The 19,859-nt window shown below is 36.4% G+C and overlaps 1 protein-coding gene across 1 annotated transcript; it reads right to left on the reverse strand.

The window, feature by feature from the left end:
* Nucleotides 1-4,923: 4,923 nt before the first annotated feature.
* On the reverse strand, nt 4,924-17,896 carry TMED7 (transmembrane p24 trafficking protein 7). Its single transcript, NM_001204309.2, is given in 3 exon segments — nt 4,924-8,163; nt 12,168-12,413; nt 17,394-17,896. Coding segments are annotated over 3 exon segments (675 nt in total). The 5' UTR covers nt 17,586-17,896; the 3' UTR covers nt 4,924-7,926.
* Between the last annotated feature and the right edge of the window lie 1,963 nt (nt 17,897-19,859).

The raw sequence follows: 19,859 nt of genomic DNA on the forward strand, positions 1-19,859 counted from the left end.
CAACAATCTGATTAATTTAGAAGAGAACTGTGAGCTCCAGATGACAATGCAGTTCAGCTGACTTCACTGCAGCCTTGTGAGACCCTAAACAGAGGACCCAGTTAAGCCAAGAAATTGTGAGATAATAAAATTCTGCTGTTATAAACCAGTAAACCTGTGGTAATTTGTTACCCAGCATAGAAAACTAATGCAAGAGATAAAGTAGCATTTTTATGGAAATCTATAGCTTTAAATATGTAAATCAGAATAGAAAGTTGAAAATTTGAAGAGCTAACCATCCACTACAATAATATGACATATTAACATAGAAAAGAAAAAGCTGAAATCAATAAAATAGAGAAAATATAACAAAGAAGAAAAACAAAAATATTGGCTTCTTTGTAAAGCAAAAACAATAAATATGATAAACCTCTGGCAAGACTAGTCAAGGAAAAAAGATACAATCTCAGATGCAATATAAGCAACACAAAGGGTACCATCCTTACAGATCTGGCACATGTTAAGTGTACAGGAAAAACACAGTGCTAACAAATTTGAAAGTGTAGACGTAATGGAAAGATTCATAGGAATATGCAATCTACCAATATTACACAACAGAAAAGCTGAACCTTATTAATAAAAAGAAAATGAATCAGCATCCCATAAAGAAGACACCAGGCCCCAAACACACTTCACTTATGATTTCTAATAAACATTCAAGGAAGAAGTAACGTAAATGTTATATACAAGCTCTCCCAGAAAACAAGAAAAGAAAGCCAGTTTCCAAATCACTTTATAAGGCTAAAACAGCCTTGATATTTAAGCAAAAATCTTAAAACAAATCCAGCTATTAAAAGCAGTCAAACCACATCGTGGCCAGGTTTTTTTTACCCTAGGAAGAGAAGGTTGGCTTAACAATAGGAATCCAATTCATGTAACTGACTACATTCAGAGAATAAAGGCAGAAAAATCATGATTTTTCTCAATAGAGCTTTTTGAAAATTCAAAATTTTATATCATTTATGATTATAAAAAACTCTTAGCAAATAAGAATAGGTGGGAAATTTCTAAATTTAATAAAAGTATCATAAAATGCTTAGAGAATACTTTGAAAGCATTCCCAGAGAAGAGGAACAAAACAAGAATGCCTACACATGACCTATTCAACATTATACTGGAGGTCCCTGCAAATGTAATTAGGCAAGAAAAAGAAAAGGACAATAGAAAGACAAATTTGTCATTACTTATAGAAAGTCCAAAAGAATCTACAGATAAATTACTAGACTTTAAAAAAGATTTTTGCAAGGTTGAATAGAAAAATCAATTTAAAAAGTATCCCCACATACTAACAAAAAATTAAAAACTTAAAAGATATCATTTATGATAGCATCAAAAACAAAAAGATATAAGATTAACAAAATATATGTATGCAGTATTTCTGTGAAGAAAATTTTAAGACTTTATTCAAAGATACAATGGAAAGACAACATTAACTCACCAAAAAATGCACTATTATAAAGAATTTGTTCACAGATATAATACAATCCCAATCAAAATCCTAACAATTTTGTTTTGTTGAAATTCTAAAATTTGTATAAAAGTGCAAAGAACTGATCACGGCCAAAATCTTGAAGAACAAGGTATAAAAAGACTTATTTTACCAAATATCAAGACTTTTAAAAGCTTTAATAGTTAAGACAGTGTGTTACTGATATATGGGCAAATTGATCAATGGAATAAAAGAGAGCCCAGAAATAGACTCATGTAAATATGAGCATTTCACAGATGACAGAAATGGCATGTTCAACCAACTGAGAAAGATGACTTTTCAAGAAACAAGGGAAAAAAAAAGAACCTGGATACCTACCTCACCCACAAAACAAAATTCAATTTGAGTGGAAGACAAAACTACACATATTTTAGAAAACAGTACAGAAGATATTCATGACCTAAGGAGAGGGAAGTATTTTTTAAATAAGACACAAAAACACCAAAAAAATAGAGAAAAAGATGGATACATTTCACTAGGAGCAGAATGATAAATAACTGTGAGAAGATATTTGAAATAGTTATAACCAAATGATTAAGTAGTCTCAGTATATGAAGGAATTTTATTAACCAAAAAGTCAATAAAATTTTTAAAAATGGACAAATGATTTAAACAGCAACTTTGCAAAACGGGGAAATCCAAATGGTAAATAAATTTGTAGAAAAAATAATTAACCTCATGGAAATGCAAATTAAGCAACGAGGTACCATTACAAGCCTAGATGTTCCAAAGTTTTAAAGTCTAACAATACCAAATGTGGAACCTTTTAATGCTGCTGGTGAAAGCACTAATTACTTTGGAAAAGTTAGATATTACCTAGTTAATTTGAAGATATACATATCCTATGACCCACCAATTCCACTGCTGGATGTATTCTCAAGAGATCATACACATGTACAACCTGACATATATACAAGAATGTTCATAGTGGCTTTGTTCAAAATAGCAAAAAAGGTAGAATGATCCAAATGCCTTCATGGAAGAAATACATAGTGGTGGTATGTTAATAATAAACACAGTAACAAAAACTATAGCCATATGCATCATCAGGGATGGCACTAAATGTTCAGCAAGTCACAAAAAAGTGACATTTCTATTTATTAAGAATTTAATACTTTATTAAATTTTATTAATGTTTACTTCTACCTGTTTAGACTATTTTTAAGGAATGTAGACATCAGTACTACTCGAAGTGTGGTCCTATATTGATCCCATATTGATCAATTGTCATTGGCTGATGGAGAGAGAAGCACATAAAGTGAGCAAACATGCATAAACATTTAGAAATGCTGATAGTAAACTGACAGTGCCAATACATTCAAGTACATGATTTTGTATTTACAAAAGTATCATTTTATGATGGTTTAGAAATTATGTTTTAAAAAGTGTGACAACCAGTATACTTAATTGGTAAAAATACAAAGAAAAGATTATTTGCATTACAAGCAGAATATTGGTTCTCTCTCTTGGGGTGATTCAGGAAACTGACCAGGAAAGGATACATAGGAGCTTTCTAAAGTATTGGCAATGTACATTTCTTAACCTGAGCATTGGGTATATGAGTATCTGTTTTATAACTTTATTTCTCATTAAATTGTACATGCTGAATGCTCTCTTCTATATGATAGATTTCACAAATGTAAAAGTGTAAAAATTTGTTATAGACAGTACAATACCAATTTCTTTAAACAATACACAAATATCTATAAAAATAACTGAAATACACCAAAAAGAATGATGAAATTCTGGGTAGACTTTGTTCTTTGAACCATTATTAATCAAATTCTTATGATGTTGCCTTTTCAAAATAGTAGCGATCATTAGGAATCATCCAGCACTAAAAACAGAGTATGCCAGACCAGTGTCACTTTTATATCTAAATTTCAGCAAGGAAGCTGATTCCTAATGATAAAAATAGGATAACATCCTTGTATTTTCCTCCAGAATTTGGAAACTCCTGAGATGGAGAAGTTACTCAGGAGATCAAACATCACCTTTATTGTTAGCAAAATTAAAGAATATGTCTTTCAATCTGTAGCAACAGGGACTGGTTAATACCCATATCCCTAAACTGGAGATTAAACCACTCAATTACTGGCATAGTCACATAACCAGGGCTTCTGCTGTGGGGAGATGATGTAAAACTCCCTAAGAAATAAGTCTTTGGACCTATATATTCTCTTCTTCCTCTAGCACCCTGTAAATATCTTAGACCCTTAGAGTCCACTCTGCTTCATTACCTGTGTAACATTAGTTGCTCATACAGCTATCCTATCTACACCATCTAGGTTATGTTCCTGGAGGTCAGACTGTCTTATTCATTTTTTTTTTTTTTGAGACCGAGTCCCGCTCTGTTGCCCAGGCTGGACTGCAGTGGTGCAGTCTCGGCTCACTGCAACCTCCGCCTCCCGGGTTCAAGTGATTCTCCTGTCTCAGCCTCCCGAGTAGCTGAGATTACAGGAATGTGCCACCATGCCCCACTATTTTTTGTATTTTTAGTAGAGACAGGGTTTCACCATGTTGGCCAGGCTGGTCTTGAATGCCGGACCTCAGGTGATCTGCCCGCCTTGACCTCTAACAGTGCTGGGATTACAGGCATGAGCCACCATGCCCAGCCAGTCTTCTTCATTTTCGAAATTTCTAGCAGACCATTATGTGCATGACAGACGTTCAAACACTATCATATTTGTGTCATGTATTGTTCATGTAAGAGCCACATGAATAGAAACCATAGTAAGGACTTTAGGAACTAAAGAAAGATCAAGAGACCAGAATTAGACTAATGATAAAAATATAATTACTAAGTGCTTATATATGCTAGGCACTGATCCCTCAGTGTTTCATAAACATCTCATTTCATTCTCATTATACCAGATGGCATCACCTTAGCAGCAGATGGAAAACAGAAATATATAGTTAATAAAATCCAAAGTCACACAACCATGACTTGAACTTGGCTGTGACTCCAAAGCCAAAGCACTGAACTGCTACTGAGCTGTAGTGAAATCAAGATAGCTAAGCCTTCAGAGATCTATCCTTAATTGGTTTTTTGTAAGGCAATATTGCATAGTGCTTGAGAAAGAGGGCTCTGGAGCCAGACTGCTATGGTTCATATTCAAACTCTGCTAATATACTGTGTGATATGAGATTTCTTAACCCCTCTATTCCTCAGTTTCCTCATCTGTAAAATGGAAATAATACCTTTATTTCATAGAATCATTGCAAAGATTAAATGTGTCAATACAAATACTCAGCACAGCACCTAGCACAAGGTAGGCATTCAATAAATGTTAACCTATATTTATAGTTATTTCCCTGTTGTTTTTGGAGAATTGTGCCCAGGAACCAGACTGTCCCCTCTGACTACATTATTAAGAAAAACACTGATACAACTGGGTAATATACAAACTAAAGGTAATTTACTTAAAAATTAAGACCTCTTTAGAGCAACTGATGATTTAACTGCTTTTCACCTACACAAACTTTCAGTAAGGAATGCCAAGAGAAGGTTACAAATTAGGCAGTACAGACGTGGTTATTTCTCTTTCACCTTCTTTCTTGGACAGTCCCTCAGATATTTTAATAAAATACCAAATAAATAATCACTCTCATTACAGAACTGTACTCTAGGCTTTAAGTTTATAAGGAGCTTTAGAAAGATTTAAATCCTGACAGAAACAAGTAAAGTCAATTTGTTGAAAGATTTTTTTTTTATTCTACAAGAAATTGATAGGTGCAATCCTGTTAAAGAAATTTCTTTTCAAAAGTAAATGAAAAACCCCTCTGAATTATTTATATATTAATTTTTTGAAAACAATAGTCATAGGGCCTGCTTTGTCCTATTTAACTATAAATGTTACACATTTACAAACTGAAACAAAAATGCATAGTACAGAGATTTAAATGAAATCTTCGAAAGAATAAATTTGCTTTTCAGTCCACTGTATTTTCAAAATTGATTATCACCAAGCTTGGATGAAAGCTGTGAACCACAAACCATTTGTTTCTTTAATAGAAAAAAGAATGTGTAGATTATTAGCAAAGTAATACCTTAAAATGTATCTTCACACAGTTGAAATTTTAGTATAAACTTGTATATCAAGTTGCTTTCCATTATTTATTCTACTTTAAAAATATATACAACTATGATGTTCAAATATGTATTCTGAGCCATTATGTTCAAACATAAATATTTGGGAAATTCAAACTGCTGCAACAAGTTAGGAAAGGATTAAGGAAAAATGATGAGCTACAAATTATGTAGTTGGAGGAAGAAAAAAAATGTTACTTAGCATTTATGTCTGGATAGGTATGTATTTTCTAATTTACATACACATATCCAGTTGAGTATAGGCAACCATCAAAATGTAACCAGTTACACAGAGACTAGACTAAGCCCACACTATTTTCTATAACAGGTAACAGTAGTGATTTCAAAAATTTTAATATCTCAATAGTTTCACCAAAAATTATTTGTGGTAATATGCTAATATTCTGAAGTTTTGAGAGGCACAGATTAAATGAGTGCACTATCTATGCCAAACTCAGCAAGTCTATAACTTACTGTTTAATTATGGTATAAGTATCTGAACACAATAGCATAGAGAGGCAACCAGAAAAGGACATTTTACATATGCCCATGCTGATCAATCACATTAACATCAGTGCTTACAACTTTCAAATTTAAATATAAAGGGACACTTGCAAAGCCGCAAGACAACTTCAGTACAAAAACCCAAACTGATAAATCTGCAAAATCTTAAACTTCTTAATCCATTGATAAATATTAAGGAGTAGCTGGTCTTCAAACATCGTAAAAAGTTAAAGGGTTGAAAACATGTTCACCCTTTGCTATACTGTGGCATCTGAAATTATCAGGCATGACAACTTGAATTTGTTTTGCTCTTCCATGCAAGAAGTATATATATGCATTTTAAGATAGCTTAGAATTAAGAGTTAACTTCTAGTCAGCATTGGTAAGTGACTAGGACGGCTATCCAATCAGTATTCTATGGTATCACATATCAAAGTCTCTACAATATGACAGTCGTGTCTTGTTCAGAACTGATCACTTTTGGGTACGGAAGAGAGGCATGGCAGAAAAGCAGTTGCAATTAAAAAAAAAACAGCAGAAAAGCTTTAAATATCTATATAATTTTGAATCATCTTGTATTCTATCAGATAATACTTGGAACAATATCTTATTTCAATCAGCTCAATCTGTACAAGTTATAAGATGCAAACACAATGTAAACCCTATAGTCTACAGAATATGCACTATTTAATACTCATTAACTAAAGAAAAGTCAATGAAGATTACCAAATAGGAAACACATAGCATACTAAATTTTTAAATCACTTTAGGGTAGCTAACCAGAAACTACAGAAATAAAATATGCACAACAAAAGAAAGAAAAAAGGAGAGCAACTAACTTTTCAGTGCATCACACCCATGAGGATAAAATGTATGGCACTTATGTGTGAGACTAATACTAACAATTGTTAATTTAAGCTGGGAATGACTCACAGACATTAAAGTCATATAAGGGCAAGAGCCAGCCAATTAAAATGTTAAAATTAAACATATCACCTTTTTTCCTTATAAAAGCACTGAAAATGTAATGAGTACGGGTAACTCACTAAAAATTTTCCTATTTCATTTGCCCCCATTGTAGTGTCTTAAATTATTCTGTAATATTTCTACCTGTTACAAACAGTCTGATATTTAAGGCCTGTATAAACTCTTTTGCACTACTGAAACTACTGTTTTCTGTGTGCTACAAATGCCTTTATGAAAAAATAGCATAGCTGGTTTAAATTATAAACCCCAAAAACAAAAGTCTGACATTTTCTAAGCTAGTGAGAAATAAATTTTACCATGATATATCAATATTAACTAACATTCCTATGGTAGATTTATTTTTCCTCCATAAAATTGAACAGTGCAGAATAGGGCTTGGGCTACAGTTCATCACATTTGGTTTTCTTATTAACAATTAAAAGGCAATTTTCTTCCTCCCTAACACATGTAGACATTAAATCTAAGGTTTTTAAAATATCAACTACCTATAAGAAAAGTAGTCTTAAATGGTTAAAAGGAATCAAAATACCAAAGTTTAGTGTGCGAAGAGTAGATATAAACAACTGAGAACAGAGTAGATCATTGGTGTTGAATATTTAACATGAATAGCCCAAAATGAGTTCCAAAGTTTTTCCACCTTTACAAATAAAAAAAGGTGTCCTTTCCACAGTTTGGGAATATGCATTGTACATCCCTCCCAACAAGTGTATGAGTAAGGATTTAAAAATGTTGCCAATATTAAGTTCTTCAGTACCTAAAATTAATTAGAGGACAGCAATATTACAGTGGCAATGGTGCATCAATTCTCAAAACGTAGTTATGATCCAACACGAGTTGTGGTGGTTCTTTTATCTGAGAAAAAGCTTTTCAAAAGAAATACCTGCCCTATGCTAACCACCAGAAGAATGAGGGCTTCTCCTACTGACCAATAGGCCACTCTTGTATTTAGATCCTCTGCTCGGCTTCGGCCTTGAGCTTCTCTTAAACGGAAATGAGTCTGATAATCGATGACAGACTTCAGAGCTTCGTGAATTGAAACACAGGCAGATTCCATCTGCAGAGAAATATTTTCAGTCAGTATGTGTGATACTTTCTGTAGACTTCATCTATTATATTCAGCTTTTCTTTCAATTTGATCTCAATTCCTCTTTTGACTAACATGCTACTAATCTGGCATTCATTCACACATTTATGCCAGTTGTCCTTGCAATGAAAACCCCCCTGCTCATTTTCACTGGGACAACTGTTAAGGCTAGAGATCTCATGAAGCAGCTGTTTTCCCCAACTGAGATGTCACAGCCATGGCATCAGTAAGGAGGCAGATAGAACACTAAGCTAACAATAGCAGAAATACTTATCAGCTAAGGTTGGTGACTACAGAATTTCCAGCCCAAGTTCTTTAAAGAAGAATTAGGAAGAAAATGGCAGTGAGCTCACCAATGAGAATATAAGTCAAAGCCCAAATATCTATAAAAATAAACAAAGCACAGTACAAAAAAAAGCTGAATTAGTCAAAGTTCTTTGAACTATGTTTAAAACAGCCACAACATCAAAATCGTTAGTAACTTTTAAATCCGAAAGGGATCTATCAGAATAGGAATGACTTTTTTTTTTACATTTATCTATTTGTTAAATCAGCCTTTTCCCTCATGCCAGTCAACTAAACCAATATGTATGTTCCCAACAGGATGCAAGTTTCAGTTTCACTGTGTAATCAATTTGTGAGCCTTTAGCTGATAACAGCTTGCCTTTTTATACATTTATTATACCATCTGTTTTGAGAAAGGTTAAATGACTAGTTTTTTTGTATACTATGGTTTAATATTTTTCTACTGCTGCAAACTTAATCCTAGTGGTAAAATATATGTTTTATTATTATTTTATGCAACAAGCCTGTATTAAAAGTTTTAAATACAAATCTAAGTTTGTTTTAATTTTAGTTAAGGACTATAGAAATTAGAAAATAATGTTTAATGAAGTTCTGCCAAAGTAAATATGAAAGGAATAATTATTAAAATATTCTATTAAAAGTGCTTTTAAAAAATGTAAGAAATTATGAGGCCAACAAACTGCATTAACCTATTAGAAGAGTCAAATATTTTTGTTGTCCTTGCTTTGTTCAGGCCCCTAGGAATGAAAAATTTGCAAAACTGTGCTAAAATGATTCCTAATTTGTGATGAGGAGCTACAGAGAGATGTGCTTCTAGGATTTCTTTGCTTTCTCTATATTCTCAAAATGGCATATTGCCCAAGGATTCTTCACCTGGAAAGTACACATAAAGGCAAGGAGTTGACACAAATGCAGAATGTTTAGGAACTCCTTCAAGCCTGTCCATGGGGTACGGGTTAAGAACTACTGGATTAGAGAAAATCACAGAAATTAAATTACATGCATTCTACAACTTTTGATATGTGACTTTTTTTTTTTTTTTTTGAGATGGAGTCTCGCTCTTTCACCCAGGCTGGAGTGCAATGGCGCAGTCTTGGCTCACTGCAACTTCCACCTCCTAGGTTCAAGTGATTCTCCTGCCTCAGCCTCCTGAGTAGCTGGGATTACAGGCGCACTCCACCACACCCAGCTAATTTTTGTATTTTTAGTAGAAACGGGGTTTTACCACGTTGGTCAGGCTGGTCTCGAACTACTGACCTCGTGATCTGCCTGCCTCGGCCTCCCAAAGTGCTGGGATTACAGGCGTAAGCCACCACGCCTGGCCTGAGATGTGATTTTTAAAAAACTTTTACAGTGAAAACTTCCATATATATTCAAAAGTATTGAGAAAAGTACAATGAACCCCCACCATGTCAATAAAGATTAACACATGGCTAATCTTGCTTCATCTACATTCCCCGATTATTTTTAAAGCAAATGTCAGATATTTTATCACTTCAGCTACAAATACTTTTATACTTTATTTCTAAAAGATAACACTTTTTAAAAACATAACCCCAATAGTATTATAACACATGAAATAATCTAAAACAGTTCCTTAAAGTCAGGAAATAGTGTTCAAATTTCCCCTATTGTTTCAAAATTGGTTTTCAAATAAGAATCCAAGTAAGGTTAACACAATCATTTGGCTGATGTAAGTGTTCATTAATCTTTAGGCTTTCTTCCTTGTTTTTCCTTTTTTCCTTGCCATCTACCCCTATCCTGTGGCATTTCCCACTTCCTGGATTTTGTTGATTGCATTCCCATGTTATTCCTTTATCCTCTGTATTTCTTGTAAACTGGCATTTGGAGCTAGAGACTTGATGGAATTCAGGTGCAATGTTCTGGGTGGGAACGTCTAGTAGTCAGTGTTGTGTACTTCTTACTGCATATTATCATAAGGCACATAATGTCTAGTTATCTCTCCATTTGTGAATGATCATTCAGTCTGATCCACTCAGTATAAAGTTCCCCATCAGCCTTTTACTTAATGGTTTTAGTAGTGACTGGTGATCATTGCCTACTCTAAATCCATCATTTTATCAACAGGTAAAAAATCGTGAGAGTAAAACTCTTATCATTTATTCTGCATTAGCAGCTGGTAATTTTGTTCTGAACTTACTAGCTGGTAATTTTGTTCTGAACTTACTAGCTGGTAATTTTCAATTTTAAAGTATGAAAAGTTGCTTTATAACGATCCCTATTATATGATACATTATCTTTTTGAAAGTAGAAAAATAAGACTGAGAAAAATAAAACGTGTAGCATGGATAAAGACGGGTATGATATTAACTGCTTTATTACCATTCATTTCTTATATTTACCCACTTAGGTTTTTAGAACAAGCCACCTTATACAAGTTAAAATTCATGAAGGAATGGATACAGGTTAAGGTAATGGCCCCAGAGAAATATCATTTTACAAAGCAAGGTGTCCTTCACACAAGACCTTAAAATAAAGAGAACATTTCTAAAATTAAGAATATTTGAATATATCTTGCTAGTTCTAACAACAGGTTTATGAATTAAGGCTTTTACACATTCTTAAAGCTGTTTCTTTCACCATGACTTTGGCCAAGAGACTAAATAGAACCTGGGAACACTAAAATACCAGTTTAAGATTTTAACGAGTAAGTCGTAAATAATTCTTTTTCATGCCTAATTGAGTAACTTTTAGATACGATCTAAGCCCATACAGGTTGAGTATCCCTTATCCAAAATGTTTGGGACCAGAAGTGCTTTGAATTTCAGATTTTTTCTGATTTTGGAATGTCTACATATACATAATGAGATATCTTTGTGATGGAACCCAGGTCTAGACATGAAATTCATTTATGTTTCATATATGCCTTATACATGCAGCCTTAAGGCAACTGTATATGATATTTTCAGTGATGTGTCATGAGATCAGATGTAACAATCTTCCACTTGTGTCATCAGGTTGGAGCTAAAAAAAAAGTTTTGGATTTTGAAGCATTTTGGATTTTGCTGTATTTGAACTAGAAATAAAACAGTCCTCATCACCTAAGCAATAGCTATTCACTGGGTTTAAATTTTTTACACTTTCTCTATTTCTCCAAAATAAATCTGAATTTAGCTTTTGTAACTATTTTTGTGAGATGACTTACCATTAATCTTCAATATTTCACCTAAAGGTACAGCACAAGTTACTGTTACAGCAGCTTGAGTAACACTAAGTAATGGTATAAAGGCTATGATATGGTATTATTTATCTACTAATTTAGGCATCATTTTGCTTTCAGTTACACCAGCCTCCTGAGTATGACAGCAACATTCCTTCAGGGATTAAAGAAAATGCTTCAGAAGATTGGAACACTGCTCAGCCTTCCCAAACTTCTTTTACCACTGATGTTTCTACCTTAGTGATCTTCCTCCTTATTTTAATGCTTCTTTCTCTTTACAATTAAAAGTTCATAAAATCTTTCAACATTATTTTTCACTACAAAAGTCTGAAGTTCTCTGTGAAATGCCTACATGTAAGAATTAAGATAGATTTTAAAGACTGTCAGTCTCAAAATTCCATGCTCATCAGTTAGTGCATGATATTAAATTATGCTTTTTTCCTCCTTTTAAATATACCAACATTATATTGCTGATTTTTTTATTTACCTGGGTAAGAGCACTGACTCGGTTCTCACTAGGAAACAAAGGTGGGTCTTCTCCAACTTGAAAATCAAAATATACAGTTTTATGTGTGAAAGTAGAAAATTCATTGCTGAAGCAAAATTTGTATGTCCCATTTTTGGAGGCTGTGAAGGTAAAACTATCATACTGTTTCTTCATCTCTTTGTATAACACTTTACCATCAGGATCTTCTAATCGACAATCTACATCATAGTGACCACCAGTAATCACCTGTAAGAGATTAAAAAAAAAAATCACTGTGAAAAGTTTGAAAAATTAATCAGATTTAATCAGATTTCCTATTAAAATGGCAATAAGGTGATGGGCAAAGGACTTTTACTATCACAGACAATTTTACATTTTTAAATTTTCACCAGTGGATGGAACTTGGGAGATTTTACTTCAACTAAACTTTACAGAAACTGAACAAGTTTTCTCCAACTTTTATTCACTTTGAACTAGCCAGACAACTGTGCTAATTAATGTAGATCTATTAGATCACTTAATTCTCCCAGCAACCCTACAATATACTTTTTTTCCTTCCATTTGACAGACTGAAAAACTGATGTTAAATAAGCGACCTATTCAAGACTATTCATCTAAATTAAGTGGGAAAGGCAGAACTTGAACTCCAAAGTCATATTCTTAACCTCTAAGCTTACTGCCTGCAATATTTTCCTTCTGAAAATTTTCTAACCCACTTTCCTATTAGCATCATCCAAGCACACACACAGTGAAGTAACAAGGTAGGCCAATCCTTAGGATTACACCCCATTCATACTTCTATCATAGAACTTAAGCTCATTTTACTGCCAAATTACAAATAGATTGCATTTATTAAGTTCTTTTATAGTCAGTTATATGGAATTTGATATACATTTTGTTTTGAACTACACTATAAGTTGAGTAATGGAGTGGGCTATTCTAAAAGTATATAATCATTTACAACCTTGTTTTCAGGAGAGACACGTAACTGATTAAATAAAATATTGTTGAAACTCTTGTGATTAAAGCAAAAACAAAATAACATGAAGGACAACAAGTCTGTTTATCTAGAAAGCCAGTACTTAATGGCAAACATACTGAATGGAAGCCTGGAGGTAGGTGATATGAGTCTGAACAGAACTGTGGAACTACTTTCAACGGCTTATGCTTAATCAGTTACAATTCCAGCCATTTGGGTTGTACAGAGGAGGGAGAGATTTTTCCTGCGGTAACTGGATAAGTATTGTAAGAGACAAAAGGGGGAAAGGATTAAAGAGAAAGGCTTCCTTACATGAGAAAGAACTGAGTAGGAAGAAAGAGGGAGTGCAGAGAGGTGAACAAACAGAGTGAACATATACACTTGTGAAAGAGATGATGAGGAAGAGACATTGGGTTGAATGAAGGGTTCCCAAACCACCATGTGATTGGGTAGCACAAGATTGTTATTTTCAACCTTGAACTCGCTTGGTTAGCATACTGACATTCTAGGTCAAACTCTGGATTTAAAAGAAGGATCTGTGACCTGTGCGACCTTTTCTCACTTAAGAGAGAAGATGACTAATGAACTATGTTACATATCATTTTGATAATCTAATGAAAATAATTATGCACTTATGAAACTGTAAAAATATGTAAATGTTAATATACAGATAAAATGTTTTGATATAAAAGTGTCTTATCAATTGGGGATTTACCAATCCCCATCCTCACCAAAAAGTCAGTAACTTTTTCTCCAGGTGAAAATAATAACTTCATTTTGCTATACTGAATTATACGTACTTGACCATTGTATTCTGAATAATCAAACACATACATACAAACCGAATAGCACCAGAACTTATCATCACCCCACTTCTCTTCCACCAAACTTAAAACAAGTAATCTCACTTAACAGTATCCCTTTAAACCTGTCCAATCACCTACTACTGAAACTGAGGATCATCCCAAACTAACTGTCCCTATCTATCCATATGATCACACAAATCTCTCAATCTTTTTGCCTCTCTCAAATTCATCGCATTCCGAAACCACAATCCAGACAGGACTATTGCCACAACTTCCTAAAAGGTCTTCCCACTACCCAATATCTTCTCCCTCGAACTCAGGGTTTCTCAACCTCGGCATTATTCCCATTTTGAGCTGAATAATTCTGTGTTGTAGGAGGCTGTATGGTCCTGTGCACTGTGACACGTTAAGCAGCAGACCTGGTCTCTAACTACTAGATGCAGGTAGCTGCCCTTCTCCTAAAATGATGCCGAATGTCTCCTGGGAAGAAGGGGTGCCAATCTCCCCATCTTTCCTCATTCCCCATTGAGCAATCACTTAAAAACTTTTTGATACTTACCTGTGGCCTGCAGAAAAATCTAAACCTCTTAACAATGGTATACTATTCACATGTTCTTCCTCCCAGGTAGCTTCAGAACCTCTTTTATTCACACCCTTACTCGTTCTATGTTCCTAAAATACCAGACTACCAGAAATTCTCTGAACAAGTCTTTGCTTTACATCTGCACTGACAGTGCAGTTCAACAGGGTTTGCTAAAGAAGAATCACAGGGATCAAAATGACAGTGTTTGCAAATCTACAGTTTATTACTGTAGGTTATAATGTTATAAATCTACAGTTTATAACATTATATGACTATATATGTCTATGTAAGCTCTCTGAGGTCAGAGTCAGTCTCTGGGAGGTAGTATAATAAAGTGGCTAAGAATTTAACTTGGGACTGAAAAGAGTCCCAAAAGGAAAAGAATATAAAACATCACAGCCAAAGGCTGTCTCACAGCAAGAGATCTGAAAAGGTCAGGTGAGGGCTCCTTTGGCTTCCCTTTGTTAGGTCTGTGGCCAGACATATACTCTCTCAGATCTGGAACCACCCAAGTGTGCAAAGAAAACACCCTGGAACCAAGGAACCCAAAATGGAGTCTTGATTGCATTTTTAAATATTTTGCTGGTCACATAGGCATATTCCTCCTATGCAGCTAGTCTCAACAACAGAGCTCTGGGTTGGGGGTGTGGTCTCATCAAGACCAGGAGCAAATCATCAATCTCATTGTTACCAATAAATAATGTTGACAAACTGGTACAAACTGCCCCCAAAGCCCTTGGACTCACAGTCACAAAGCTATTATAATAGCTTTATATTAAAGCTAATAATAATAGTTTTGTGACTATTAATACATATAACTATAGTCACAAAACTATTATTATTCAGTGTATTTTCAATGCCATGCACAAATGTTAGCAATATAGCTCAGGCTAATTTCAGGCCTGCTGTAACTGTCATGAACATATCTGCCTAGGGCCCCTTCTTCTCTCCTCTGCCGCCTTGTAGAGCAACGGCTACTTATCTTGCAGACTCACCTCTAACATCAGCTCCTCAGCTAAATGTCCCCTGATGATCCTTCTGTCTCCTGCCAGCACTATACCTAGTGTGTACCTTTATTGTTGCATTTAACATTTTATGACTATATATGTCTGTGTAAGCTCTCTGAGGTCAAAGTCAGTCTCTGGGAGGTAGTATAATAAAGTGGTTAAGAATTTAACTTGGGACTGCGTTACTGATTTAGCTACTTCTAAGTTTTATGCCCTTGGATCTTAGCCTATCTAAACCTCAGTTTCATCAGTAAAAAAGGAGTAAGAGCTATAACAATTTCATATCGGGCTTTCCTGAGAACATACCTGAAATGCTTAACATACTGTCTACACATAACAGATGCTAATTTGTTAGCCATTGTATCCTTAGCACTAATCACTGAGTCTGCATACACAAAAATCCAGGAAATGTTTATTAAATTCAAACAAAGAAAATGTCGGCTTATACTTTTTATCACAATTCCTGCTATCTTCTTTTCTGTCCCCTGGTGCTAATCCATGAAGGTAAGTAAGCCTAAGGGTCATCCTTGGCTTCCCCTCCCTGACCCACTATAGCCAAATCATCACCAAGTCCTGTTGATTCTACCTACTACCTTCTCTCCAATCCTTTCACTTTTCATTTACCCCACTGCTATCACTCTACTCTAAGCCACTATCATTTCTTGTCTAGACCACCACAATAACCTCCTAATCAGCCTTCCACATCCAGTCTGCAACATCTTACCACCACTTCTCTACCTGCACAAGTTATTATTAATGCAGCTACCAAGAATATTCTCGTCATATCACTGAACTGCTTATAACCCTCTGATGGCTTCCTACACTTTCAGGAAAAACAAATCCTTAACATGGTCAGCAAGACACTATCTGGCCTGCCCCTGCTGACCCCCTTGCTCTGGCTCCTTATTCCCAACCATATTGGACCTCTCTCTATGGCCCTGAAATTCTCAGTGTTCACTACTACCACAGGCTATTCCCCCTCCTCCCTTACCAAGGTGTATATAGCTCATCCTTTAAAGTTCAGCTTGAAATAATTTTCCAAAGGAAGCCTTCCGTCATGGATCCTACTTACTGCTCTTAAGGCACAGTTCTGATGAATGAGCAGATACCAGTTAAGAAAAGCAGGGTGAGAGGGGAATCATGAATGATGGCAGTGACCCTATCTGTTTCGACCACTTCTGTACCACTGGCACCTAGTATTCAATAACTACTCAAATGTTAAATGCGCCTACCAACCAAAATTGAAGCTCAGTAAAGACTGTTCTAACCAACCGAATAAACCACATTCTGTTAAAGTTTCTTTTTTATATAATCCCAAATATCAGAAGGGGCCTCTCATTTATCACAGCAATTCTTTCTACAACTCCCTTGGCAAATGGCCGTTCAACCTGTAATGGAGCTCTTCCAATGACAGGGACCGCATTAACCAACAGTCCTAATATTGGTAAAACTGAAAAGCAATGAAGTTAGACATTGGCAGCACTCCAAATCCAATTAAATTGGAGGTGTGGATTAGAGAGTAGAAGGTTGACACTGGGTACTACAGAGTATAAATGATTTTCTTTAAGGGAATCTTTTAAGGAAGAAAGCTCAATAGGCCTTAAAAATGAGAATGGAAAGAAATGCTAAAGGGAGCATTTCTGGAATTCATATATTTTAACTCCCGGTCTTAACATCTCTCACCCAACGTTTATTAGAGGAAAGTCAAATGCTGGGCATCAGCTACCTAGAAGCGATTTTTGAATTAGCCTAAGAACGGGGAAACACGGACAGGAAAGTGCCATCCCTCAAGTTACACCCCCAATCCTGGAGCCACGAGTTGGGGCCCAGGGACTGCTAGGCCCCTGATACCTGGAACTCCAGGGTGCACTTGGTGCCCTGAGCGATGTCCTCGTAGAAGCACTGCTTGGCGTTGTCAGGAAGCTCGAAGGTGATCTCAGAGGCGCCGCCGGGTCCAGGCACCAGTAGCAACAGTGCGAGCAGCCTGCACCCCCAACGGCCCGCGACGGCCGCCCAGCGCTGCGCGGACCCCGGCCGCGGCATCCCGAGAAGGCGGCGGCGGCCTCAACCGAGCTGCGAGACGCAGGGTCAGGTCTGCGCGGACTCACGGCGCGCGGCACGCCTCAGCGCAGGCCACCCCGCAAAGATACACAGCACAGCAGGTTCACGCCTGTGGGAGATTCGGGATCAGAGCGACCCTCCGGATTCCTTTGAGGGGCGCAGACGGGCGCACCTGGGGAGGTAAAAGAGAAGCGGAAAAGGCCTGAGAGGGTCGGAAGTGGGGATTAGCCTTTGGGGGGGTGAAGGGGCGGAGCCTGAGACACCGGCTCCCGTGACCCGGATGTGTTCTCCTCCGGGGACACGCGTTGGAGTGCGTACGTGGAAGCCCGCGAGGCGTTGGCTCTGCCTCCGTTGCAGCCTGGGACGAGGGGCGGGGCCAGAGTCGTGGGCGGAGAGGGGCGAGACCAGGAAACGGGGCGTGGCGGCCGCCGTGGTTACAGGCGGTTGGCGAGGGTAATTACGCTCCAATCACTGGCTTTTTTTTTTTTTTTTTTTTTTTTTTTTTTTTTTTTTTGAGACAAGAGTCTCGCCCTGTCACCCAGGCTGGAGTGCAGTGGCGCGATCTGCGCTCACTGCAACCTCCGCTGGGAACTTAGCGCTGGGGAGCATCTAGGGAGTGGTAAAGGGCTCATTTTGCCCTAGGGTGCTAATCTTTGGTGGTAGAGCGCTTTGCAATTTGCAGAGTTTTCTCATAAGTAATAATAAATATTTGGGGGAAGCAGCTGGGCAAGGAGCACGAATTCTAAGAGCAGACTGCAGGAGTGCTTAATCCCTGCTTTGCCACGTACTGGCTGTGTGACGTCCGGCCACTTGCTTAAATTCTCTGCCTCAGTCTGTATCTGTAGAATGGAGATAATAACACCTACCATAGAGAATTATTACAAAGTACCAATATTTGGAAAAATTACCTAGAAGTGGTTGGTACATAGCAAGCACTAGATGAACTTTTGTTAAATTAAACGTCACAGTGCAATCAATAAATTACATACCACAAGATAGGCAAAAATTTTAATTGTAACAATAACAGATATTGGTCGACTTATAGAGCCACAAAACCTCTTATACACTGCTAGTGAAAAAGTAAATTGGTTAATCAAGTTGGAAAACAATGTGCCATTATCTAATAAAGTAGAATATATGTATACACACACAGAACACACACACCTATATACAGTGTGTGTGTGTGTGTATATATATATATATGGCCTGGAATATGTAGCCACAGCCTGGAAATTCCATTTTACATATATTTATGGAGTATATGCTTTAGAGCAGTGGTTCTCAAGTGTTGCTCTGAAGACCCCCAGAAGCCTCTTGAAACCCTTTCAGAGGGTATGTAATGATCTGTATGAAGCTGGATTTTCATTATATATTTCAACCAAAACAGCATAACAGATTGAATATCAAAGGAAATGAGCACCCAGCTTCTTCCTTAAATCTAGATATGAAAGATTTACAAAAATAAGGTCACTCTTCTTGCTAAATTTTTATTTGGAAAATATTTTTATTAAAAGATGTGTTATTTATGTAAATGTGTGCAGTGAGTTGAATTGTGTCCCCCTAAAAAATACATGTCCAAGTTTCAACCCCTCCACCCCTGTGAATATGATTTTATTTGGAAATAGGGCTTTTGCAGATGTAATTAAGTTAAGGCCCTCAAGATGAGGTCATCCTGGGACTTAGGGTGGGCCCTAAATCTAAAGACTGTTATCCTTATGGTATGGTTTGGCTGTGTCTCCACCCAAATATCATCTTGAATTGTAGTTCCCATAATCCCCACATGTCACGGAAGAGACCCGGTGAGAGGTAATTGAATCATGGAGGCAAATTTTTCCCATGCTGTTCTGGTGATAGTGAATAAGTCTCATGAGATCTGATGGTTTTATTGTAGTTCCCATAATCCCCATATGTCATGGGAGGGACCTGGTGGGAGGTAACTGAATCATGGGGGCGGGTTCTTCCCATTCATTTATGTTTCCCATAAAGCAGTATTTGTGTTTATAATGCATTATTTGTGTTTATAAACACATAATGCACGTATAATGCATTATTCATGTTTATAAACATTGTTCATGTTTTATAACAGGTAGTTAGCTACATGAGATCTCGTGGTTTTATAAAGGGCAGTTCCCCTGAACATGCTCTCTTGCCTGCTGCCATGTAAGACGTGCTTTTGCTGTGCCTTCACCCTCCACCATGATTGTGAGGCCTCCCCAGCCATGTGGAACTATCAATTTATTTAACTTACTCTTTGTA

Source organism: Pan troglodytes, chromosome 4 (genome assembly GCF_028858775.2).
Source record: "Pan troglodytes isolate AG18354 chromosome 4, NHGRI_mPanTro3-v2.0_pri, whole genome shotgun sequence".
Lineage (NCBI taxonomy): Eukaryota > Metazoa > Chordata > Mammalia > Primates > Hominidae > Pan > Pan troglodytes.